The 27,563-nt window shown below is 39.5% G+C and overlaps 1 protein-coding gene across 4 annotated transcripts in view; it reads left to right on the top strand.

Annotated features, from left to right (window-relative positions):
- Window positions 1-27,563, top strand: part of CPT1A (carnitine palmitoyltransferase 1A) — a 90,870-nt gene that overhangs the window by 20,951 nt on the left and 42,356 nt on the right. For 3 of the 4 annotated variants that reach the window (XM_074997933.1, XM_074997932.1, XM_074997930.1), the window contains exons 4-13: window positions 284-423; window positions 5,179-5,350; window positions 7,901-8,002; window positions 9,452-9,589; window positions 11,101-11,178; window positions 13,522-13,629; window positions 17,679-17,766; window positions 21,938-22,133; window positions 23,510-23,698; window positions 24,512-24,617. In XM_074997933.1, the coding sequence (XP_074854034.1) occupies window positions 284-423; window positions 5,179-5,350; window positions 7,901-8,002; window positions 9,452-9,589; window positions 11,101-11,178; window positions 13,522-13,629; window positions 17,679-17,766; window positions 21,938-22,133; window positions 23,510-23,698; window positions 24,512-24,617 (1,317 nt within the window). Of the gene's footprint in view, window positions 1-283; window positions 424-5,178; window positions 5,351-7,900; window positions 8,003-9,451; window positions 9,590-11,100; window positions 11,179-13,521; window positions 13,630-17,678; window positions 17,767-18,244; window positions 18,330-21,937; window positions 22,134-23,509; window positions 23,699-24,511; window positions 24,618-27,563 lie in introns of all 4 variants that reach the window. The other variant, XM_074997931.1, reaches the window with a different exon arrangement.

Here is a 27,563-nt window from a genome sequence, read left to right as displayed (position 1 = left end):
CCATGTTAAAAAGTGTGAGAGAGGCCTTTGGCCTCTCCTGGTTCTGGTGCTATTGTAGACAGTGATGTATAGCTGAGACTCTCTAAGCTCACTTTGTGCATCATCTTAGTAAAACAGCTTCTGAATCACAGTTGCTTCTTCCATCCAATCTTGTCAGCTTATCTTTGTCAATCTCCTTGTTCTGAGTTGTGGTTTTGGAAGAAAAATAATGCATTTTTTTTTTGTTTTTGGTGAAATAAATGACTTGTTCAGAAAAGCTAAGTAAGGGATTCTGTTTTTTCAGAATGGAATTATCACAGGCGTGTATCCTGCTAGCCCATCCAGTTGGCTTGTTGTAGTGGTGGGGGTGATGTCAACAATGCATGCCAAAATTGATCCTTCTTTTGGAATAATAGCTAAAATCAACCAGACCCTTGATACAACGTAAGTAGACTGGTACCTTTTCATGTTTTTTCAGAATGAATCAGTATTTTTATGCAGTCCAGCATTTTTCTTGTCCCACAAATGTATGATCTAATAGACTTTCACATACCAAGTTGTATATTAAAGAACTAAATACACTCATCCCTCGTTTAAATGAGTACTTTACTTAGGAGTACTCACTGAAACGAGGGACACACATACTTACCTTCGTTCACTAGCCAGGTGAACTTCCCCTACTAATATGAGCCTTACTCGCTTCCCCATGGCTCTAACCTGCCACAGCCTGACCCCCAACCATCCCCTCAGCCACAGTGCGTTGCAGCCTGATCCCCATGTCTCCTGGCTGGCTCCACAGTCCCAGCCACCACAATCTGAACCCCCCACCAGCCCCCAGATCCCCCGCACCCCACGACGTGGCCCACTCCCAACACCCACTTGGCCTGGTCCCCTAACCCACCCCCCCAGGTAAGTTAAGGACTTACATGCTGCTGGTGCAGCCCAGAGGAGGTGCTGGTACCTCCAGCTGCGCACATTAAAGTGGCTCCTGCCGTGGGGCAGGGTGGCTGCATGCTGCAAAGTTGCTTCAGCCGCACGGTGGGGTGCCTGCAGCCATGCGGTCAGGCACCTCTAGACATGCTCCATAGCTCCCCCCTCACCCTTTGGACCAGCCCGCTCCCAGCACTCTCCCCACTGGCTCACAGCTCCCCCACGCACCCTCCGGCCTGCTTCCAATGCGCCTCTGAATCCTCTGGCCCAGCCCACCCAGCCTGCAGGCTCCCTGCATACCTGCAGCTCGGCCTGCTTCCAATGCGCCCCTGACTCCTCTGGCCCAGCCCACCCAGCCTGCAGGCTCCCTGCACACCCGCAGCCCAGCCTGCTTCCAACACTCTCCCCTGGGTCAGCTTCCCATGCACCCCTTGGCCCAACCTGCTCCCAGCACTCCCTCAGCCTGTAGTATGCCCCGGCCTGGCCCACTCGCAACACTACTCCGGTCTGGCCCTCAGCACCCTGTGCATCCCCCAGCCCTCTCCTAACAGTTCCCCAACCTGGTTCCTGACCCCCCCGGCCTGCCACACCACACCTCCCAGGTACTGCTGGTGCAGCCTGGACAAATGAGCCACCGCCTCCTCCACCAGAGCCGCCACCAGGTTTTAACCCTTCCTCCTGCTCATGGCCCCAAATGGCACCCAGCCTGTAACCCTCTCCAACACCCCCCGCAACCCAAGGTTTACTTACCTTTCAAAAGCAGTGCCACATGCTGCCTCTCCTTCACTGAGTTAGGAGCACTAGGAACCAGTCAGAGGCTTTAAAGTGTGTTTAATGGCAATTTAGTATTCCTCTTACGAGTTTTTACCTTCGAGCAGAAAGTAGGGAACCAATTGTGCTCGTATAGTGAGTGATGAGTGTAATAATGCAGTGTATAATGTGTAAGGTCACCATGCTGGTATACCACTTCATTTTTATTCTCATGAATGTTATCTGAGGAGTATAACTGACAGCTTTTCATCTGACAAGAACAGATAGCAAAGGTGTTTTGGGCAGGGGATAATGTACATTAACAGATCAAATAAAGAGGAATCTTTGAAAAACCCTGTTTTACAATGGTTTACAATCTTTTAGTTATCTGTGAGTGCTTAGTTCATTCACAATTTTGTGAAAATTTTAAAAAGGTGAAAATATCTCAATGGGATGTTTCATCTGGAGACTGACAGTAGATCAGAACACTAAACCATGTCTCTGTTTTGCTATTAAGTATTGTAGACTACAGTATGTTTCCATGATACTGTTTATACTGCAACAATTTAATTTGATTTAAACTTCATCTGACTGTTCAGTGTAAGTATTAGGCTACCGGTAGCCAGAGCTTTTTGGAATCATCAGTTAAATACTGTAAATTTAGTCTTCCAAAGGCATGCAGACGTTTGTGGGCTTAATTTAAGCCTCTGATCCTTTATTGCGTTAGATAACTATTGCATGTATTTCAGTAGCTGAATTGGAGATATGAGTTGGATTAGTGTTTTCAGAAGACCACCACGTGTTTCAAATGTGATAGGGACTTGTGTATGATAAACTGCATTTTTGACCCTATAAATTAAAATGAAAAGAATTCTTACTGTGCCAGGCTTGTATTGGCATATTGTTTTATTAATTTCACATATATTCAATACACACAAAGCATAAACACTAGAGGGGTTTTTCACTTTAGTTTTTCTTGTCAGAAGAGGAACAGTACAGACTACCGATAAGGAAAGCTTTGGTAGGAATGAAGCAGGCTCAGTACAGAGTTTCCCCCAAAGAACCAGAAACCTGACTTGCATTGTCTTCTGCCAAGTTAGCGTTGTGTAGGATGGGACCCATGCAATCCTGACCTGCAGCATACTTCTCCATTTCTGGGCCTTTTTAGTAACAGCAGAGTATGAGGTAGTTTGCTGATTTTCACAAACGAAACAAGGATGAGACCAAACAGTTGTACATGTGACTGAAGGAAGGAATTTGTTCTCTTAAAATTCCAAGGCTAATATAGGAAATCATTTAGTGCTACCTTTCTGTCCAGTAATGCCATTTTAATACACTTCTTATGCACAGTTTGTGTTCGGTCACTGGGGAATCTGAGTTATGTTGTATCGTATTTGACCTGTCTAGGGACTTAACCAATGTTAGTCTAGGGTGAATAAGAGCAGAATTATTCTTTCCTCTGTTCCTGCAGCAGGATGAAAGGAAGTGTGTGGAAAAGATGTTACTAATATTTAACTATTTGATAAAGATACATTATTAATTATTTTTATGGACTTTGCACCAGAAAAAATTCTGATCCATGCTTTTTTCTCTCTCAAATCAGGTTGTCAAGTGATTTAAAAAAAAAAAAAATCACATGACTAATTGCACTGTTAAACAATAAGGCTGTGTCTACATGGGCACAAATCTTCGAAATAGCCATATTTCAAAGATTACTAATGAGGCACTGAATTGAATATTCAGCTCCTAATTAGCATTAGGATGCTTTCGGCTGCAGGGCTTCAAAAGTGCCGCTTTTGAAAGCGGGCGGCTTGGCGCGGTTACATGGGCTCCTTTTCGAAAGGACCCTGCACCTTTCAAAATCCCCTTATTCCAATGAGTGATCGGGATAAGGGGCTATCAAAAGGTGCGGGGTCCTTTCAAAAAGGACCCCCGTGTAGCCGCGCCGAGCTGCGTGCTTTCGAAAGCGGTGCCTTCGAAGCCCCGCGGCCGGAAGCGTCCTAATGCTAATGAGGCGCTGAATATTCAATACTGCACCTCATTAGTAATCTTTGAAATGGCCATTAGCATGGCTATTTCGAAGATTTGTGCCCATGTAGACACACCCTAATACAAAACCATTTAAAGGTTTTTGGATGTGTTGTATGTTTTTTTCAAATATGTTGACTTCAGGTACAACACAGAAAACAAAGTACTCATTTCATATTTATTTTTATTACAAATACATGCACTGAAATTCACAATGTATAAAAAATTACAAAAATAATTAATAAATTTCAGTTTGTATTCTGTTTAACAATGTGATTTAAAACCACGATTCATCACACTTGTTTTGGGTTAACTGGGTGAGTTAAATGTGATTAATCAGCATCTCTACTCTCAATTGGAAAAAAGTGGACTTCACCTGGAAAAAGAAACTAGCTTGGCAATAGTCTCAAACACTTAAGACAGTTTATCCACAGTTTCATCGGCAACTGAAGTACAGGTTACATCATCGCACCCTGTGGCATGTTTCACCTCTGAGCAGGGTGGATTATTTCTGTGGAATGAGGAACAGTTGCTTTCCTTTGCCGTTCAGTCTCTCTCCGTTTTGATTTTTTTTTTTTAGATTAAAGAGATTTAATCTCGGTAAGTTTCTTTGTGTAAATGCAGGTTAATATCTTTTACCTCCAATTTCTGTTGGGCCATGGGTTTGCAACCTGCATCTCTGGAGCCACATGTGGCTCTTTAAGGGCTTTGTTGTGGCTCCCCTCACTATAATTGCAAAGTAAAAAAATAAAACCCTCTTCTGATTATTTTTAATATTTTGGTGAACACCCTAAAAAACAGCGAAAGCCAAACAATGAACAAGTCATATCTAAATAGCGAAGGCTATGTGATCTCAAAATGTTGGCTAACTCCTCCTTTAATATGTGCAATGCATTGTGGGATATATCCGTGCTGTTCTTAAAATAGGGATTACAAAAAGTATGGTTTGACATTATTAAGGACCATCTCATATATTCACATGCATTATGGATCTTGAAGTACTGATTTTTGTTTTTTTAAAACTGAATTTGATGAAAATGGCTCTTGCTCTTTTGGTTGCTGACTCCTGTGTTGGATCAATACTGTGGTGAAGCTTTGGGACTTACATCAGTGAGGAATTAGGCATATTGGAGCTCCAGTACATATTTTTTTCCTCCCCGTCCTAATACTCCCTTGCCTCCAAAATATCCCTCACACATGTGCAGGCAACTGCTCTTTTATGGGGCGGTTAGCAAAGGAGGTGGCAGAAGTATCACTACCAAAACCGTTTTTCTGTGCAGGAGGAATTCATTACCACACAGTGGAGAATGAATTTAATCGACCAAAGAATCCTCATATTCTCCCAAAAATGTGTTGGTAAAAGTTTAGCTATTGGGCTTTTATGTAGAGTAGTAACTTGGAATAAGCAGGGCTCATGCCAGCACTTTTTATAGTCTTTATATGACTTTTCCTCTTCTGAGATTGACGTGATCTGACTTTTATTTTAAATAGTGGTTATATGTCCAGCCAAACGCAGAACATTGTGAGTGGGGTGATTTTTGGCTCAGGGCTATGGGTAGCCCTTATTATGACAATGCGATACTCACTGAAGATGCTGCTTTCGTATCATGGCTGGATGTTTGCTGAACATGGCAAACCTTCCATGGCAACCAAGATTTGGATGGTAAGGAAATGTTTTCTGTTTCTATTTTAATTGTGGCACTGATAAGATTTTTTTTAAATACCATCTGACTTTTTTTGTGCTATTAAGCTATTAGAAGACAACTCTTGTTTTTCACTTTCCTCTATCTTGTTCATATTTAATGTTTGGTATGCGTTGGGATGTCCTTGTACAGTGCTATGTACTTTCCCAGTGCCTTTGATTGCTGTCGTTCATTTGTGCCCGGGGCTGTCGGTGCAATAATCCTGATAGTTCTTGGCAAATGGAGAGTCCTTGTGTAATTTGCTAATCTTCCCAAAGTAGGGGATTAAATGTATGGTTTACAGCCACCTTTTCTTTAGTGTAGAAATACAGCTCGGAGATTACAAGTCCCAGCATGCAATGCTGCATCATCTCCAGAATGAGCTGATTTAACTGCTTAGTGGAGGATGGAGCACTGAATTTTGGGCAGTGTGTTCTCCTGGATGAATTCTGTACCAAAAAAATAAAAATTCTGCACACATTTTAAAATTCTGCAAATTATATAGTATTATTTTGACAATGCCAGTTTGTTGTTTTGGTGATTGATTTATTTCAAAATACCTGTCAGCAGTACAAAAAATGATTCCCCCATGATAGTAAAAGAGAGCCCCATGTCAAAACAAGGGTAAGAAAGAGTTCTGGGTCCCATTGCTGATCCTCATTCTTGGGAAAAGGATATATTTAAGGATGCTGACATATGCCTCAAAAGATGTGTTTAAAGTAGTCTGTTTTTTCACCTGAGTGAATGCTTTTGGGTGAGGGGACTCGCTATTAATCAAACTCAATAGTCTAAGTAAAATATATCTTATCTTCCCTAGGTTGTATTAAAAATTATGTAAGCGCCCTCTTAAGATAAACTTGATACCTCTTATCTGCTGCATCCTCCAGGTTTACTTCAGTGTATGCGTAACATGTAGCGGCTGCATTACAGAGTGTTCACTGTGGGCATGTAGAATGATATGCTAAAATAATTTTGAGGTGAACATGTATGTGATATAAATTAAATTTTTGGTAGTTCCCTTAGATACAGTACTGAGAGCCTCTTGATATGAATTTGTGCAGTACAGGTACTGACTGGTAAGGCACAGTGTACTCTGTCAAATCGCTTGTCATTCTCACTGGCTGAGTTTTCAGCATGTGCTACTGAATATTTTAAGCGGCTAATCTTCATTTGTAATGCTAAGATAAAGCTGTGTGAGCTATAATGCTAATCATCATGTCTTGCTGCCTTCATTATATTCCTGGGTACTGTTAGGAAGTTATTTCTCTTTGTTTTAAAAGTGTCTCACGCATTAAAGGAGCGTCATTCTCGAGGGACAACACTGGAACAAATCTGGGCCAGTTAGTTGGTATTCTCTTTGGAGCTACAAGGTCCCTCAGAAATGTTTTCTGGTATATAAGATAGCTGGTTTACTAATGTCTAATTGTGGTGATGGTGTAACTTCCCTCATAAACAGGGCTGGCCTTCATAGATGTTTACATCTTTATTATCTTCTTTGCAATTCCATGATTTATTTTTTGGGACTGTTTCCCATTGTATTAACTGTTCCTTTCATTATGAGCTGTCAGAGTTGTGGCAAATAAAAATTTTCTGATCTTTATTCAGAAATAGTCACATGGTTGGAAAACTGGACTGTCTTGTTAACCCATAGTCCAAACTGCATTCAAAGGGACTAGTAATGCTTACTCTTTGTTTTTATTTTCTTTAAAAGGAAATTTCTTATTTTAAATTCCTGTAGCAGTGCCAGTACTAGAGAGGAAACTTGTAGTTACAGTTTCAGATTTCTTTCCATAGACAGCAAGCAGAAATGCTATGTCTACTGTGAAGGCAACACCCACTAGAGTGAAATCATTGATGTCTAGATATGAAATAAGAAAAGATTGCTATAGAATAAATCACTTCTACTTTTAGAAGGGTGAAGGGAGGAAGAAAAAAATTTGTCAAATGTTCAATGTTGATGCCAGTCTAAAATTATACAGGAATATGGTTCTCAAATGAAGTTACAATATATGATTTTTAAAAATGATTGTAGCTAGCTAAGGTTTTTATTCCAGCATGGGCCTTAACCTGGTGATGGAATAAGTATTGAGTCCCCATATAGATACATGTTCAGTTTACAGTCATGCCAATCTTCTACTCTTCAAAGGTGTAAATATATTCAGGAAAAAAAAACCTTCACAAATAACTTCCATGGTTGTTTTCATAGACATTTCTCCTGTAAAAGGTCTTTAGGTTGGGAACAGAAGCATTTTCTGGGATTGTACCACATAACAGAGGCCATGTTTCCTGGTAGCTAGGTACTAGATTGGAAAATTGAGGCACAAACAGGTGAGGTGACTTTACTCATCAGGATAATGACTGAGCTGGGGACCCAGGTCTTCTGAGTTCCAAAGCAAACTATTGGGAGAATGATGTTTACCTCCTTTGTAAAGTGTTTTTTAAGATCTACTGATGGAAAAACTAGGTATTAATTTTATTCTCACTCCTACTTTGCAGTCATTTTGAAGGTAATAATTGTTCCTTTGTTTCAGAAACTGGTAAAGCTTTTCTCAGGTTGTAAACCAATGTTGTACAGTTTTCAGACGTCTCTACCACGACTACCAGTCCCAGCTGTTAAAAAGACCGTAGACAGGGTATGTTGTTGGCAGAGCCGAATTCACTTTTTAGCAGTTTGATTGCAAATGTAGTATGCTTTTTTTTTTTTTTTTTTTTTTTAACCTGACTTGTATATGATAAATGTACTGAAGTGGTTAATGCTATTAACAGTCCAAGCCCTCCCATTTTAGTAGCAGATTAACACAGTTACATGTCATTTAAAATAAAGGCTATGACAGAGCAAGGATAATTCTGAATTAGACTGAATTAGACTTTCCTTTAATTTTTATCCTGGGCCCCAGGCTCTCAGTATTATATGCCTTTTCAGTAGATACAGCAGCACACAATGGAATGCGATTTACTATGATCGAGCCCTTGATATCCCTTGCTTTCATTATCTGAATTGTGTAATCTTGATATCACTTAAGTATACCACTTCTGTCATAAAAGGCTTTGAATTAGGAATTCCTTTAGGCATCTCCAATTTTTTTTAATTTTTGTAATTCTTGCCAATAAAGAAGCTCAGATGGCCCTAAGTTAACTAATTATATCTGAATGTTAATATACAACAAAAACAGTTATAGCAATTAAGTCAGTAATCTGTAACTGAAAAGCATCCCTAAAATGACTCTGTTTAAGGAGTAATAACAGAGAGGTAGCTATGTTAGTCTGTGTTCCAACAAACCAAAGCAGCAGAAATGTAGCACCTTAAAGACTAGCAAAATGATATATTCAGTGATGAGCTTTTGTGGGACAGACCCGCTTCTTCATATCAATTTCATTTCCAACACAGTCTGTACTTATAAATGTCAGTCTCACGAAAGCTCATCACTGAATAAATCAGTTTAAGGAAATAACTTAATTCATAATATAAAATGTCTCACCTACTAAAAGGAAAATCTTTCCTCTAAAATTCTGTATGAATAGATGAGCTTTCATTTATGATTTGGTAACAAATAGGTAGGTATGGGAAGAGAGAGTAGATAGTATACACAGGTTGAACCTCTCTGGTCCAGCACCTTTGGGACCTGACCAGTGCTGGATGAGAATATTTGTTAGACAACAGCAGGTCAATATTTTCTACTGCTTACTGGATACTTAAAAGACATTTAGAGATAAATTACTGCTAAATAGCATCACAGAACATGGAGAACCAGGAGCAGTAGCTGGAAACAGACTTTATGGGACTGCAAGAAACTTGGCCAAACCCATGATAAGTGGTCATCCACCTAATTAAAATCATGCCAGATTATGCAGTTTGCCGAACAAGAGAGTTCTGGATTAGAGAAATTCAACCTGTAATCGAAAATGAGTTTTTTTCAAGATCTTTGTTCTCAGTTTTTTTTATACTAACACCTGTTGCAGCTGAAAACCTGTAACCTGAGTTTAGAATATTTGCTTTATTTATTAAGTTTTTTGTGAATACATGGCAAGAAGCTCTGTTGAAAACTGAGGCACTAACATGAAATTTTTTGTGTTTATTATAGTACCTGGAGTCAGTTCAGCCACTTATGGATGACGAACAGTTCAAAAGAATGGAGGGTCTTGCCAAAGATTTTGCAGTTAACCTCGGACCAAAACTACAGTGGTATTTGAAACTGAAATCCTGGTGGGCCACAAACTATGTAAGCAGATGACCCAAATGCTCTTATGAAAGCATGTGTTTTAATTCTCTCTCCCATTGCATTTTTTCCTGGTTTAATGCATGCTTTTTCAATTTTCAGTCTTCTGTAATTTTGAAGGCAGTTCAAAATCAAAACTACTAAAAATGTTTTTTCACTTTTATCTTTAATTGTTACCATACTGCTGTGCAATAGTGAAGTACATGCACACTTGAATACCAGAGTTAAGAAATCAAGCCCACATCTCATTTGGAATTGTAAGTAGGCAGTCGGCTAGCAGAAATGACAACAATCAAGAACAAAACAACAACAACAAAAAGAGTACAGCACTGTTAAACATAAACTCCAGGTTCTGACTCCCTCATGCGGCACAATCATCTGGCAACATCTTTAATCTGAGGACAGTGATGTTGCTGGACCAGAGATCAGCCGCCATAGCTGGGAGCTGGCTGTAGCATGGAGCCAGGGATGAGGGGCCCCAGCTGCGAGAACCTTTTGCTGGGGCGGATGAATCTCTGGCAGCCCCGCTGCTGGAGCTGGCTGGGGCTCAGCACCCCAGCTGCAGGGACCCCTGCCTGATGGGGAGGGAAGCCTGTCATGAGCAGGGCCTCTCCTTGCAGGCAGCTGGCCTGACCTCCCTTTATCCAGCATCACTCAGGTCCTGACAGCTCTGGATAAGGGAGGTACAATCTGTACTGAAAAAGGCATTTTTCTTCTGCATAGTAAAGTTTCAGTGATGTAGTAAGTCAATCTTCAGTTGCAAAGTTTCAAAAGAAAAACCATAATGTTTTGTTCATGATTCCAAATAATCTCAGTTCCCATGGGGTTTGTAACTCTGTGGGTCTAAAATATTGGTATCCCTATTATCTAGGTGGAGAGATTTAACCTTTATATCAATAATGTGAAACTGCTGAGCTGGACTTCATATACAAATTTGACACCATCAGAGTGGACCTAAATAGGGACTAGGAATGGCTATCTGATTATAAGTGTTTTCCACTTTAGGTATTTTCACCTTCTTATTTACATTTATTCCAATGTATGTACTTTTTGTAACACTCCCATTTCTGTATCCCTGCTATGTTTCTTTTTTTTTTCACTTCATGTCTCTGAAAAAGTGAGTTGGAACTCATGAAAGCTTAGCTTACACGATAATAAAATCCTTAGTCTTTTAAGGTGTCGCTGGACTCCTGAAGAGTATTATTTCAAAAAAATGTTCTCTATGATGTGCAGCCTAAAGGCCCTGTTAAACTAAAAGAAGAAGGGAGGCTGCTACAGAAGTTGTTTACCTGAGAGTTACGGCTGAATTTCTGACCTTAATTTTCTGCATCCTTGTGACTCTTTCCCCAGGGACACTTCCACATTCAAAATCAATTTTTTAAAAAAAGCCTTCTGCATGGCATGTAATCTTGTCTGGTGTTGTGGAGTCACTACTTAGGTGACCTAAATCTGCTGAAGAGCAAAGGTACAGACTAATGACTGTGTGCTAAACTTAGTTCCCATTCATTCTGTAGGTTAGTGACTGGTGGGAAGAATACATCTACCTGAGAGGACGTGGGCCAATTATGGTGAATAGTAATTACAATGCAATGGTAAGTAAATTCTCTAAGCCTTTTCGTAGAAACACTTCTTATTAGGATTGCTATTATCTTCCATTAAATACTTCCTTTCTGAACTCCATTGCTACTAAGAGATGTAATCTGTGTTTTCTTCCTTCTGGTTCTAGTCTGCACATAATGTCTTGCAAAAGTACTGATGTCTTTTTAATATGGACGTTTTCATAATAAATTCAGTAACTCGGTCTTTAGCTCTGCTTTGTTAGTTGAGACTCTACTTCCAATTCAGAAGTTCAAAAAGTATTACTTCCTATAGTGTTTACTAGTCATTTACTATGACATACGTTATTTCTTGGCTCACAAATGGCTAGGACTGATTCTAGTGAGTGCTCTAGGATTTCTAAGAAGAAACCAAATCTCTGTGCTATGGCTCTTCTGGGGTATGTTAAGCGTCAGCACTTACTATAGAGAGGGGAAATGGATTTTTTTTTTTTTTTTGGTCACTGAGGTAAATCCATTTCTCCACGAGGAGGTAGAAAGATCAGCAGAAGAATACTTTGGTTGACCTATCACTGTCTATGCTAAGGCTTAGTTCAACTTAACTGTATGTCTTAATGGTGTGAGATTGTAGGTGTGGACAACAGTTTTTCATAAGACAACTTCACAATGTTGGTCTGAATTCGTAAACTGTACAGATGTAGCCCTAGTCCATCACAACACCATTTAGTATTTAATCGACTAAGCTTTAAATTCTTGAATATGTACATGTTGGAAGCAAAAAAAAAAAACCAAAACCTTCTGTTATGAGAAGACAAGCACTAGCCACCTCCTGGTTCCACTGCCTCTCTAATTTCTCATTTCAGTTAAGGTTTTTACTGGTGCACTTCAGTGTGGTGCCTAGTCTACATGTAGAATGTAGGTTGGATTAGCTATGTTGCGCAGAGAAGTGAAAAATTCACATTCAAGAGAGATCATTAAACTGACCCAAACCCAAGAATTCTTCCATCAGCCTAGCTATTTATTGCCTTTAAAGAGGGTGGATTTACTACAGTAATGAAAAAGCCCCTTTTTGTTGCTGTAGCACAGTGGTTCCCAAACTTTTTGGTATCCTGCCCCACTTTTGATTTTTAAGAAACCCTCACACCCCCGCACCTTTTCTTTACCATCATCCAACTCCCCTTTAACAAAAAAAATTTCAATTTGTAATTTAAAAAACGAAAACTTGATAGAAAAATGTTACTTAAAATTAAAAATAAGCACAAATACTTTTTGTTGGCCCCTTGCGGGAGCCAGGTACAGCCCCATGCCAGCCACCAGAGCTGCCTGCCCCAGCCTCCAGCCCACCTAAGACCTGCACTGTCAGAGCCGTCCACCCAAGCCCCATGCTGCAGGGGCCAACCGCCCGCCCACTGGCTGCTCGAGCCATCCATCCAAGCCCCGTGCTGCCATGGCCAGCCGCCCGCCCGCCATCCTGAGCCTCTTGAGCCCCACGCTGCTGGGGCCAGCTGCCTGCCTGCCTGCTGTCCTGAGCCCCATGCTGCCAGGGACAGCCGTCTGAGCCCTATGCTGCCGGGGACAGCCACCCGCCCACCATTCCAAGCCACCCGAGCCCCACGGTGCTGGGGACATCCACCAGCCTGAGCCACTTGAGCCCTGTGATGCTGGGGCCAGCCATCTGAGTCCTGCAAGCCAGCTGTCTGCCTGAGCCCCCCAAGCCTGGCGAGCTGGCCGCCCGAGCCCCTTCTCCTCCCCCCCCACTCACTCACCTTTGCAGAAGGCAGCTAGTTCCATGTGGGTCTTTGCTGGCTGCCTGCTCTTTATAGCATCTGCACTGGGTCACCCACATAAAATGGCAGGGCCTGAGAGCTGGAAGCAAAGGCCGGCTCTTTGTTCGGGTGGGGGGAATGATGGGGTGGCTGGGTCACCTCGTGCCCCCCCTCGGAATTTCTTCATGCCCCCTCAGGGGGGCACGCCCCCCAGTTTGGGAAACCATGCAGTAGCAAGTATCTGTGCTACAGCACCGAGAGGGGTGTGGCCGCAGCTGTACCGCTATAGTGCTTGTGCTATAGACCTAGCCTAAGTAAGCTGTTAGTGTTAGATGTAAGTGAACAAGCCGTCAATTTGATGCTGTTTGAGTAGCAGGTATTGCCATTATTTTGTAACTTTTTAAAGAAAACTTGTTAAAAGTCAGAAGTTAGGCACAGTATGTCAAGCGATCTAGCAAGTTTTCCCTTCAGGTAAAGCCTCTTCTTTCATTACACTGGAATTAATTATGGGGAAAATTGTGTTTTGACTAACGCACGATTAATGAATTTAGTTTCCTGAACGGAGTTTGGTAATTATAGTACGTATATTAACTTCAGTTTCTTCTATCTTCAGGACTTTCTGTATGTTATTCCCAGTTCACTGCAGGCAGCTAGAGCTGGCAATGTTATCCATGCTGTCCTACTCTACAGGAGAAAACTGGACAGACAAGAGATCAAGCCAGTATGTAAATCCACTTACTTAGTTTTTGCTTTGTTCAAATTTACTTTATAACAAATTAACAAACTCCACTTGTGTGAACTTCTGTTTAAGAAGATGTGGACCTGTACCATGGCAGCTAAAGGAAAACTTCCTTTTTGTTACAGTAGTGTTTGAGTTTGATTTTTTTTGCTGTGGACTCCACTCGACTTGAAAGCAAAATAGTCACTATACATGTGGGTATCCTATCTAGTTGAAAGGAATGGTACACAAATATGTTAATCTGTATGACAGTGTAGAGAAGTTGCAGAAGTTTGACCTACCCTGTGGGAGGATGCAATTCTGTTTTGCAAAGGCAAGTTTAAGGCTTCTTCTGTAGGATTTTAATGAGCAAAAATGAGATGATGAAAATTACATTTTTCAAGAGCAGTAATGCTGTGTGGGAATAGTTTGTAGTCTGTTTACTTTTATTTTGAGAATACACAGAGCAGCATATGTTTGTGTGCATGCACATGTTCACAAAGGACCAGTAGGAACAACCTTGAGTCTTTCACCTTGGCCAGTGGTTCCCAACCTTTTTACTGGAGTGGGCCCCCAATCACTCCACCCAAACTGTTCATGGATCCTCAGCAAAGCCAGTTCTAGCCACTGTGAACACTTGATTAAATGAAAAAGGAAACCACAACATAGGATTTTTTTTTTTGATAGCAATTAACAACATTGTTGGAAGATAGTTAATTTAAAATAAGAACATAAGAACGGTCATACTAGGTCAGATCAAAGGTCCACATAGCCCAATATCCTGTCCTCCTACAGAGGCCAATGTATGATGCCCCAGAGGGAGTGAACAGAAGAGGTAATCAAGAAGGTAATCCATCTCCTGACATCCGTTTCGAACCTCTGACAAACAGAAGCTAGGGACACCATTCCTACCTATCCTGGCTAATATCCACTGATGGACCTAACCTCCGTGAATTTTTCTGGTTCTTTATTGAATCCTGTTAAAGTCTTGGTCTTCATAACCTCCTCTGGGAAGGAGTTCCACAGGCGTTAATATGCTGTGTGTGAAGAACAACTTCCTTTTGTTAGTTTTAAACCTACTACTCGTTTAATTTTATTTTGTGACACCCTAGTTCTTTTGTTATGGAAACAAGTAAATATTTTCTTACTCATTTTTTCCACCCTAGTCATGATTTTGTATATCTCTATCATATCCCTCCTTTGTTTCCTTTTTATTAAGCAGAAAAATCCCAGTCCTTTTAATCTTTCCTCTTATGGCACTTGTTCAAAACCCCTAATCATTTTTGTTGTCCTTTCTGAACCTTTTCCAATGCCAATATATCTTTTTTGAGAAGGGACAACCACATCTGTATGCAGTATTTAAGATGTGGGTGCACCAGGATTTATATAGCGCCAATAAGATATTCTCTGTCTTATTCTTGGATCACTTTTTAAATGATTCTTAGCTTTCTGTTTATCTTTTTGACTGCTGCACATTGAGTGGATGTTTTTAGAGAACTATCTACAATGACTCCAAGATCTGTCTCTTGAGTAGTCATAGCTAAATTAGTCCCTCTCACTGTTTGCCCCCTTTTCCAGATCATTTATAAATAAATTGAATAGGATTGGTCCCAGAACAGACCCTGGGGGGACACCACTGGTTACTTTTGTCCATTCTACATGTCTGACAATTTTATTCTTTACTATATTTTCAACTGATTTGCCCAGTACTAATCTTAGACTTACTGGACTGTAATTGCCAGGATCACCTTTAGCGCCTTTTTAAAATATTGGAATCACTTAACTATCTTGCAGTCAGTAGGTACAGAAGCTGACTTAAGGGATAAATTACAAACCACAGATGATTAGTTACGCAGTTTCACATTTGAGTTCTTTCAGAACTCTTTTTGTAACTACAGGTAACTGACTTGTTACTAGTCAGTTTGTCAGTTTGTTCCAAAACCACCTCTAATGACACTTCAATCTTGGACAATTCCTCAGATATGTCACCTAAAAAGAATGGCTCAGGTTTGGGAATCTCCCTAATATTCTCAGCAATGGAGACAGAAGCAAAGAATTCATTTAGTTTCTCTGCAATGGCCTTAGATTTGAGTGCTTCCTTAGCATCTCCATCATCCCTGCTGGGTATTTAGCAGGTTTATTGCTTCTGATGTACTTAAAAAGCATTTTGCTGTTACTTTTTAGCTAGCTGTTCTTCAGACTCATTTTTGGCTTTTCTTATTATGTCTGATTGTAACTGTGATTTATTTAAAACTTATTTTCTATGATCATTTTTAGTGGGTTTTTTTATGGACTCTCTGGAATATTGTCATGGACTCCTGGTTGAGAACCACTGACCTAGGCAAATAAACCTGGAAAAATGGAAGAATAAATTTAATGGGCATATTGGTGTGGAAACTGAAATATGACAATAGTTTCATAAATTTCAGTGAGCAGAAATCAGTTCAGCTGCATTTGCAGTGTTTCCCCACTGTACGTCAGTTCTAAAAGTAGTATTTTGCTAAATTTTGAACAACTTCAAATTTTTAAAATCCTGAAACTAAACATAAAAATATGGTAACGTTATTAAAAAGAGTAGCCTTGAGGAGAATAATAAAAGCACCGGGAAACCAGGTTTTTTTAAATTCCTGGGTAAAGTCAAATAATTTCACAGCCCTCTGAACAGTAGACATTATGACTGTGTCTACATGAGATATAGAAGTCAACTGCAGATATGCAATTTTAGTTACACCAATTGTGTACTGAAATTGATTTAACTGCAGTCAATTTAAATAGCTGTCTACACAGTGGAAAGTCAATGGAAGTGTTTCTTTCTTCATTGTTCTTTATTCCTTGCCTCTTGCCAGGAGTTCAGGGGGTGACTTTGACCCCGAGACTGTCATTTTACATGTGTGTGCAAAATGAAACCCCGGAAGATTAACCCTCAGTGGATCGATCTTTTGTAGTAGTATGACTATAGCCTTAGTGATCAATAAATTAGGAGGCATGGGGCATTTTCAAATCAAAAAGTAGTTTAAAACTTGTGTAGATCTAGAAAAAGTCTTTCTGTGTGTTCCATTGAAATGGATACTGCATACCATAAGATGCGGCTGGAGGAAATGAATTTCCAGACAATCTTTTTTTTTTTTTTTAAAGCAAGCATCTCAGCGAAGTGACTTCTGCTGTTTATGTTGCAATTGGAGCAGTTCCAGCACCTGAATAGCTCCAAACATTGAGGAAATTGAGATGTGTATATGGGCCTTCTGACTAGTCCATTTCTGTGCAGCCTGCAAAAATAAACAATAGTGCTAGAAAATTTTTAACCACTATTAAATGGTGGTTGAAATCTTCAGAAGAAATTCATACTTAGAAACGTTTTCGTCCCTTACCAGTTTGGTGGTACCATCATTTGTTTTTAAAAACAGTAATTGAATGAGTCTCTGGACGTTGACTAATTTTTTTTATGGAGTAATACACAGATAATGCCATGCCAGTGGCTTTTCTGTTATCTGTATAGTGGGTTTCCCCTTTCTGCGGTGCCTTCAGTTTACAATTAATTTCTTCTCCAATTTTTCTGGCTCTGTTTATTTTAATGAATAAACACTACTCATAGAAGGAATCAGTTCTGTTAGGGATATAGGATCAGATGGATGCTTTAGGAGACTGAAATCTAAGAAGACATAAATACACACACAAAATATGTTCTCTGATATACCATGTACCTGTGAGGAATCGGAGACTGTGAAGAGGCATCCCCCACGTGTTCTGTGATATATTTAGTGTGTGTGATTGGCACTAAGAGATTCTTGAATCTCTTAAATCCTCAATTTTATTTGATCACCTTTTTTTGAAGGGAAGCTGGTGATAGCTGAGCGGTGTACAAATTACTACTGGAAACACTGTGAAACCTAATGTGGGCAGATCAGGGTACAACTAGGAAGAAAGAAAAAGATCTCGTGTTAAGAATCCTCATGTTGTCCTACAATTTCTCTCTAACCAGCATGTGTGTTTTTTCTCTCAATTTGCTAATTGTATGTATAAAAACGCAATTGTAACATGCGTTTGCGGCATAGACCCTTCTGATGGGATCCACTGTTCCACTCTGCTCAGCTCAGTGGGAGCGAATGTTTAATACTTCTCGTATCCCAGGAGAGGAAACAGGTAAGCAGGGCCAGCCCAAGAAAAAGGAACATCAGAGAATCCAAACAGTCTGTGGAAGGATGTCCTCTTCATATATCTATAAGTTGCTAGACCTCTGCTTTCAAAAAGCAAAACATGAAAAAGGAATGAAAAACTCCTATGGTAATATGTATGTGTACCATGACCATATCATAGCGATTTGCAAATTAGCACCTTCATTTCAGAGACCTTTCTTCTTTTTGACTGATTTCAGTTATTACAGCATTATTCTGACAGATTAATGGTTTTGGCTGTTCCTTTCCCTTGTCTCGAGGCTGGCCCTTGGAAACTATTTGCTGTCTTGTTTTATTTCATATTTACTTTTTTCTCCATTCTGTTTCTTCAGGTCCTTTTGGTTTTATCTGCATTTTTACCTCCATGAAAGTTACTTTGGCTGTGAGATCTCAGAATCATTTGAAATCTTTTTACTTTGTTTTTGACTTTCCTTTTTTCCTTTCAGCTTATGGTTTACAATACCATCCCAATGTGTTCTTCTCAGTATGAACGTATGTTCAACTCTAGTCGTATACCAGGCATAGAGACAGGTACAGTTTTAGTCCTGTCATTGTTTTTGGCTCCTACTTGCATCTTAACCTTCTTTGTGCCTAGTAGGAGATGTCATAGCTGACATCGCCTATAGTAATGATTCCGCATCATCACCCCCAAACAGTGACTTCTCCATACCCACCTCAAAATAATTATATTGCTTTTTTTAATAATAATTAAGGGCTCAGTTTTTCAATGTTATGAACTACTTTCACAGTGTTGTAAAGGCTTGTCAATATAATAAAGGTAGTGTCTACTGGTTAGAATGGTCGGAGAAGTCTGCTCGTGCATTCTGTTTCTGTTTCTGCCCTTAGGCAGTTCCCTTTACTTTTCTGTACTTACTTTACCTGTAGGAAAAACTGTATTCAATCCCCTTACTGAAGCTGCGAGGTTTAAATACTGGTTAAAAGTTTGTGGGAGGTCTTCAGACACAAGTCAATAAGCGTAGAGCAGTATAAATAGGACATAGTTAGGGCCCTATGAAATTTATGACCATGAAAACGCATCATGGACCATGAAATCACGGTCTTGGGTGTGCTTTTACCTCATATTATATAGCTTTTGTTAGGGAAACCAGCATCTGTCAAATTGGGGGTCCACACCCAAGAGTTGCAAGGGGTCACAAGATTTTGTGTGTGTGTCAGGTGGGGGAGGGGGTCTTCTGCACTGCCTTACAATCTGGGTAGTCAGAAAGCATTGGCTGTTGGCCTGGCACCCAGCTCTGAATGCAGTGCCCCCTCCAGCAGCAGAAGTAGGGGGTGAAAATACCATACCATGTCCTCTTTAAGGCAGCAGTGGTAAAGTAAAGGCTGAGTGGTCAGAGTGGCAGCTGCTAACTGTGGGCCCAGCTCTGCAGGCAGCAGCACGAGATGTAAGGGTGGCAATACCATACCAGGCTGTGCTTACATCTTTGCTGCTGCTGACAGGCAGTTTCCACCTTCAAAGCTGGGCTCCTAGCCAGAGCTCCCGGCCAGAGGTGCTGGGCTCTGAACAAAGCATTGCTGCTTTTAGTAGCATGGAAGTAAGATGGCCATACTGCAGCTCCAGCTATCAACAGCTTGTAAGCCCCCAACTCGTTTTCAAATCAAGAGCCCTGCAATTACAACATTGTGAAATTTCAGATTGAAATGGCTGAAATAATGAAAATTGTGATTTTTTAAAAGCCTGTGTCCATGAAAATTAATTAAAATGGACCACTAAGTTGGTAGGGCCAAAGATAACACAGCAGATATGTGTACAGTAATTCCTCGCATAGGCCGTGTCTACACTGGCACAAAACTTTGAAATGGCTATGCAAATGGCCAAATCGAAGATTACTAATGAGGTGCTGAAATGTATATTCATCACCTCATTAGCATGTCGTCAGCCATGGCTCTTCAAAATTGCCGCTTTTCACTCTCGTGCGGCTCGTCTTCGAAAGGACCCTGCCAACTTTGAAATCTCGCTTATTCCTAGCAGCTGCAGAATAAAACAATTTCTTGGCAGAATTAAAACAAAAAACAACAAAAAAAAACCCCCAACATTAAGAGCTTTTTGTTTGAAGTAAAAGTTTTAACAAAAACAGGCTGATTCTCCTCTATGGAGCGAGCTGTTGTGAGTATATAAGTCATCAGCTATCCTCAGACAGCACAGTGAAGGTTCAGTTGAATATTCTCTGAACCAATGGAATTATTTCACACCAATAGTTTTTCTCACTTGGAGCCAGGATGTCTCATACTAAGGCATAGCAGGAAGAGAAAGGAGAAAGAAGCCTTTAAAAAGTCTAGGGACTACAGAAACTGCCCTTTTTGTTTGCTTCTGGGGGACATATCACCCCAAAATGACCAAGGAAGAATCCAAGACCCTGGTACTGCTCCCTCAAGCCCTTTATGTCCCTCTCACTGGCCTGAACAGTGGCCTGGGCAAAGAGAGACTTGGAGGAATAAGCTCTTTTAGGCAAGTTCAATGTATGCACTATAATTGCTTGGAATATTTGAGAGAAATAGGCCTCAATACTACGAGTGCAGGAACTCTTTGTGTAAGTAGTTCATATACTTTCTGTGCTTGCAGAAGTCTGGCAATTTTATATCATATTACATCTGTAACAAATATAGTTAAAGTAAATTCTGTGCATTTGAAAACCGCTACAGTTGCACCCTAATGTTTCCTCTGCTTCTGGCAGCAAAGCTGAAGTATTTTATATGAAAAGATTCTGTCCTCTTCATAAAACTACTCACTTGCCCTTAATCATTGTTTCATGCCATTTGCTCTTTTCAGTTTCAGTATGTTTGTTTTTCTTTTGAAAAATAATTTACTTACATTTTCTGTGAATAATGCATGTATGTGTTCACTTTGTTCTCATTTTGCACATTTACTGAAATATTTTTTTCTGTATTTTGAAGAGATTAATGTCTATTTTCAGTAATGACTAGGATGGTATCTTAAATTATTTCTGTAATAGCCTTAAAATATAAGATGTTTTCTGTTTTAAAGCTATGTATTCAATTTACCTCGGTACAGGATCTATTAAACAGTTATTTTAAACTTTTATCTTACGACGAAACAGTAATATGATGACAGTGAACTGTTCGTGTTAGACCTTTGAGGCTGAAAAGACCAGTGAGATCAATGCAATTTTCTTCATACGTTTACAGAGGCATAGAAATAACTTTCTTTTACTAGTAATAGAAAAAATGTTTATGGAAAGTTATTTATGTAATATCCCAATTTTTTCATTCATTGTTAGGTACTTAAATCTTTATTTAGACACCTAAGTGGACTCTGGAAAATTAGGGTCCTGATCCTCAGTAAATGTAATCTGAGCGAATGATAGATCATTTCCCCACAGACAGTGAGGCCGTAAAACTAGAGAATTGTGTGTTAAGAATCTGAAAATGTAACATTGAATCCCTGAGTGTGAGAACATTCCTTACATAGCCCCCATCTGAGGGATGTGAATGAAGGATTGCTGTACTACAGGTATTTCCAGCCTTCTAGACCAGATATGAATTTGGGCCACAGGCAAAATTAGGGCAAACCTGAGGCAGCTTTAATTTATCTGGCACCAAGTAATTGCAGCCACTTTTACACCCACCCTTATGTTTTTACACCCAACTTTACATCTGCACTGACTTTCTGGCCACATTGCAGAACTGGAACTTCAGTCATTTTCTTAGGGTATCTTCACTATGGGTGAATTGACCGGACAGCGATCAATCCAGTTTAGTAGATCTAAGTACATCAACTTCAGTTACACTATTCACGGAGCTGATGTGGTGTACCTTAGGTCAATCTCCTCCCATAGTATAGCTCTTCCCTTAATTTTTTAACCTTAATATCCAAGTTAGAAAGTGTTTGCTATACATACGATAAATTATTATAAAATTTAACATTTTGCTTGGCTATTTTGTATAGTGGCATTTTCTTGCTAAATTTCAGATAATTAGTGAGTTATCAGTGTTACAAATCTCAGATTTCATTTAACATTTTGTAAATCAGTCAGCATAGATATAGTGGTATTTTATGGTGCACATATGTCCTTTAGAGTTAAACATTTGGGATCAGATTGTTTCCTTCCTAACATCACGTGCTCTAAGGTTGCTTTTAAATCTTTGATTCTTATTTTTAGACACAATCCAGCACATGAAGGACAGCAAACACATTGTTGTGTATCATAAGGGCCGTTATTTCAAAGTCTTTCTATATCATGATGGTAGATTACTGAAACCTCGGGAAATTGAACAGCAGATGCAAAGAATTCTAGATGACAGTTCAGAACCTCATCCTGGAGAAGAGAAGCTAGCAGCTCTCACTGCAGGAGATAGGTGTGAATTTTTTTAAATAGTTACTCTTCTGGTATTTGAAGATAGTGGTGTTTTGTTTTTTAAAGGACTTGGGCCCAGTGCAAACTTGTGAACTTCACTGTCTGTGGTTAGTTAATTATTCCATATTCTGTGTTGCTGTATATCATGGTAATGTAAAACAATTGTTGAACCCTTTCTGATTTGACTTAAAGTAACATGGCAGTGACCAGTCACCTTAATGCACTCCTTCTGCCTATTTGTAGGTTGAGAAATTTACTTTAATTATGAAACAAAAATTAATCAATAATTGTTTGTTTGACAAATATTTGATGACTTATGAACATTTGTATTAATCTGTTTGATGGGACATTAGCATATTTACTAAAATTCATATTTTAACAGCAAGATAATATCAGATTCTGCTATTTTACACTGGTGGAAATCCAAAATATCTCCCATCGACTTTGATCGAGTTACTCAGAACAAATTTTTGCCTCTTTAATTGAGAAAGTAGAATTTGATTGGCTGGACTGAATTCACCCGTTACAACTTCGCTGAATTCAATAGTTTTACATCAGTGAAGAATTTGCCCTCATATTTCTGAAAGGTTTGGAAAACAAATGCATGAAAGATGAATCGTTCCTTGTTTAGTCTGTTCCCTTCCTTTAAGTTTTTGGTTTCAAATGAACATCATGATGGAAAAAAATATACAATTCAATAGCACAGTACATAAAAAACTTTCTTTTGGAGTGTGCAGTCTTATGTTAGAATATAATAAATTCATTTTTGCTATCTGAATTATACTCTCACAGATATAGGTACAAGGAGTTTTACTTATTTGACTCCAAAAATGCAGCCACATGCATATAAGAGGAGTGGGTTACAGTTCTTGCACTCAGGCATGAGATATTTAGAACTTTGTTAGTTAAAATCTCACTTAATCTTTGTATTAGCATAACTGTTTTAAGTTGAATGTGGATCTGTTCAGATTATTACACTGCTCTCCTTTGTCTTAGTATTTGAGTGCTTGTGACCTTTTCTATCTAATTTCTAGTGCGTGTGACTTTCCACAGAGATACATCAAAAAGTGCTTTGTTGGGCTGTATAGGTGCAGTGTATATTATGTATGCATTTTGTGTACCAGAGACATGTTTAGTTCATGCAAAAAACAAATTTCCTGCCTGTGCACTATTACTTCAGTTGCCCTCTTGTGATTTTTTTACCCCACGACTCTGAGTCAAGACTATCTGTAGCAATATCCTCACCTGTCGCTGCTACTATAAATTCATTAGGCACAAGGTAAAAGCTGAAAAATCTCTTTAAGATTGCCTTCTAGGTTTGAAAAAAAATAAGACAAATTTACATTACATCACCATAAACTTAAATTTTTGCTGCAGAGTACCCTGGGCTAAAGCTCGTCAGGCATATTTTGGGCACGGAAAGAACAAGCAGTCCTTGGATGCTGTAGAAAAAGCAGCTTTCTTTGTGACTTTGGATGAAACTGAGCAGGGATACAGAGAAGAGGATCCAGTGACTTCATTGGATGAATATGCAAAGTCTCTGCTGCATGGTCGCTGTTATGACAGGTACACCCGTGAGCAGATGCCACTTAGTCATGTTACTTTACTGAAGAGGATTCTGATTCCTGTGTAACTTAGGGTGGTGTTTACCTGTAGCCTATAAATTGCATTATGTATTCTTGTGGCTTTTTGCTCACCTGGCAATCAAGTCATCATTTTATTATTTTACCAGAGTGATGTTTTTGTTCAATATGTTACTTAAATCGGTCACTTTTTACCCATGTTATTTAAACATTATATGTACTTGTCTTGCATTTAATCTTTCATAATCAGTTATAGTATCTTAGCCATCCTGAAGTTCATGAGTAACCACTACACAAGCAACATTCAAATTAGTGTTGGTGTACAGCTGCCAAGAATACTTAAATATTCCAGATTTCCTTTTAGTTACAAAATAAATGCACTTGTCTACTTGAAAATCTGTATGATTTCAATCTGGATTTTTCAAACTGAAGTGAAATGCTTGTGGCTTTATTTTTACTTATTGTGATATTGATTTAAATGCAAATCCTAATACACAGTTGTAAAATCATAACCTAGCCTTAGCAGATACACTTGATTTGCAAAATTCACAGAGGGCATCAATTTGTTTAACTCTATTCACTTTGGTGGAATTGCATCAATTTTTTGCCTCCTATTGCATCTGGACCAGTGAATTTATAGGCTGATAACTTCTTTAGCATTTGTTTAAATGTTTTCTATTCTATTCTTCTGGAATTGTGTGTGCTGGTATGTCTGAATGAGAGAGGTTCAACCAAATATCACTTTGAAAACTTTTTTCAAATATGCAAAAACATCTCCCCCCCACTTTTTTTTTAGGTGGTTTGATAAATCATTCACTCTTGTAGTGTTCAAGAACGGCAAAATGGGCCTGAATGCGGAGCATTCTTGGGCAGATGCACCTATTGTTGGACACCTTTGGGAGGTGAGTATTTATGTAACTAACAAAGTAAGGTAATGAAAGAGGTTATCTCCATTACTTCTGTTTTGTGAACCTTAAGGCTAAAGTTTGTTTAAAGTTACACTTACTATGAGAGCTGCATGTCTGATATTTAACATTCATGGGATTTTGCATAAGTATTAAATGGAAAACTGAAAGGTCTCTGCTTCTGCTTTGAGTGCTGTTCCATATGTGTACTCCAGTGTTGGTACGAATGTTCTCCGTGTGCCTATGACCAGAAAACTCTTGCAAGATGTGTCCATTGGTTTGCACATGCATCTCTGCTTTCCTCATGCTCTGTACCAAGAGTATAAGGGGCAGAGTAGACCTACTGCCTTTCCAGTTCCTTCTTACTGTCATATGGCCTGTGTCAGAACTTCCCAGGCTGTGGCTACACTGTTCTTCCCTTTTGGAAGGGGCATGCAAATACGGCTGATTGGAAATGCAAATTAAGAATAAGGATGCCTTCGAAAATGGGCTTTCCTTTCGAATGAACTCTGTCTACATGGCTGTTTTGGCATTCAAAATCAGATCTTCTGAAATCCAGATGCCGCGCAAGTATGCAGATGGAGCGTGAAATATTTAAATCTGCATTTCTGATTGGCCATATTTGAATGCCCCTTCTGAAAGGGAGGGGTGGTGTGGCCACAGCCCCAGTGTCTGGAGTGTCTCCTGTTTTCAAGGAATTTAAACCTATAAATATTTTAAAATTCTGTTTTTAGTAATAGTGCTTATAGTTTTATTAGCTTAGTTAGATTTTTCTCCTTAGAGAACCCCACTGCCTCCTGATACAGAAATTAGATTATGGGCCAGAGCAGGAGTCTACAACCTGTGGCTCTTTAAGGACGACCTTGTGGCTCCCGATGCTGTAATTGCAAAGTTAAGAAAACCTTTCCTGATTATTTTCAGTAAATGTTGAACATCTAAAAGTCAAAAAAGGAACAACTCATATCTAAATAGCAAATGGTATTTGATTTTTAAAACACTGAATAACTTCCCATAATGTCCTCCAGAGAGAGAAGGCTTGGGAGTGAAAGTCAGGAAGACAGTGGTACGAACACCAATGTAATGGGTGAGGAAATAGAATATGAAAAAAGTTAAACATATATCACATTACAAATCATTATGTGTGTGCTGTTTTGTAAAATAGGTTTGCAAAAAGTATGTTTTATCATTATTTATAAAGGACCATCTTGTATTCACATGTATTGTATCATCATCATCAATAACCTGTTGGTGTCTGATGCCTCTCTTCCTATTTCCTTCTATCTTTCCCAGTCCAGTGTGGAGTGGCTTAGTTTCTGTAGACTAGCTCCTCACCAATCTACTATATCGTCTATCCATTCTGTGTGGGGTCTGTCTCTCCTATTCGGGCTGTCCATTATGCCGAATACCAGGGTCTTAATTTTTCGTTTGTCGTTCATTCTGTAAATATGCCCAAATAGTTGTAGCTTCCGTTTTATAACCTTCTGCAGCAGGTTCTCTTTTGGCTGTATCTTTCTATATAATCCCTTATTGGTGACCTTCTGCATCCATCCTAGTCTCAGAAACTTTTTATAACAACTCCTTTCAAAAGCCCATATTCTTCTTTTCAAATCTTTTGTTATCGCACGTCTCGCATCCATACAACATGCTGCTGAATACACACGCTTTCAAGGTGTTCAGCTTCATTCCTAAGCTAATTGCTTTGCTTTTCCAGATCTTATCCATCACCTTCAAACTCGCTCTTGCTTTCACTATTCTAGTCGCTATTTCCCTTTTTACAGTCGAAATCATACATTATGTTGCTCCCCAGATATGTGAACTTCTGTACATTTTCTAGTTCAATACCATCTACGCTGATCTTCTTTCCTATTTTTCTTATCTCCAAAAACCATTGTTTTTGTTCTGTCAGTGTTCAAAATCAGTCCATACCACTTCCCTTCTTCGTTTAGCACCTACACCATTCTTGCTAGCTTCTTCTCATCTTCCTCAATGATAAGTGTATCATCTGCGTACTTCAAGTTGTTAATTCTTTTCCCATGCACAGATATCCCTTCTACCTCTTCCTTGATCTTGTCCTTTGCTCTCTCCAGATGTGTGATGAAAATACTTGGCGATATTGCATCTCCTTGTCTCATGTCTCTACTTGGTTTAAACCAAGTTCCCAACTCCCTGCATGTTCTCACCGCTGCCTCCGCATTATCATTGGTATCCGTCATCAACCGTATCAGTCTGCTATCGACTCCGTATGACTCCATCACCACCCAAGTCACTTTCTGATGTATCCTGTCAAATGCCTTTTGAAAATCGACGAAGCAAGCATATACGTTCTTGTTCTTTCATTGAACTTTCTCCGCTATCAGTCTTAGTGCCAATACCTGCTGTATGGTATTTCTGTCTGTTCTGAATCCTGCTTGCTCGTCTGCTATATGTTCTTCTATCTGCGATCTTAGTCTCTCAGTCAGTATCCTCATCAGCATCTTGCCTAGATGACTTGTTAGGGCAATCGTTCTGTAGTTCTTGCACTCCAGTGTACTTCCTTTCTTGTGTATTGTCGCTAGCACGGATCTTATCCCTTCCGTAGGTGCCTTCCTTTCTTTCCATGCTATATTACATAGTTTGGTGTATTTCCTGAATCATGCTTTCTCTACCATATTGGATCTTTTCTCCTGTGATCTTATCATTTCCAGAGCTCATGTTGTTCTTTAGTCGTTTCATTGCTTTTTCTATTTTCTCCTTCAAAATAACGCTCTCGATGGAGATATCTCTTTCCGTGCTTCAATCAGTCTCTCTAAGACACTCGGGCCCAGCTGTGCTTTGTATAGATCGGTGGAATATCTTGTCCATAGCTGCACAGTCTTCTCCCTGTTCATGAGCACTTCTTCATTCTCACCTTTGATCGCCATCTGCTTCTGTTGCCATTGCCTGTTAATATTCCTAATTGTTTTA

The sequence above is a fragment of the Carettochelys insculpta genome, chromosome 6 (genome assembly GCF_033958435.1).
Source record: "Carettochelys insculpta isolate YL-2023 chromosome 6, ASM3395843v1, whole genome shotgun sequence".
Classification (NCBI taxonomy): domain Eukaryota; kingdom Metazoa; phylum Chordata; order Testudines; family Carettochelyidae; genus Carettochelys; species Carettochelys insculpta.
The sequence above is the reverse complement of the archived record's forward strand: the minus strand, read 5'-3'. Positions and strand labels throughout refer to the sequence as shown.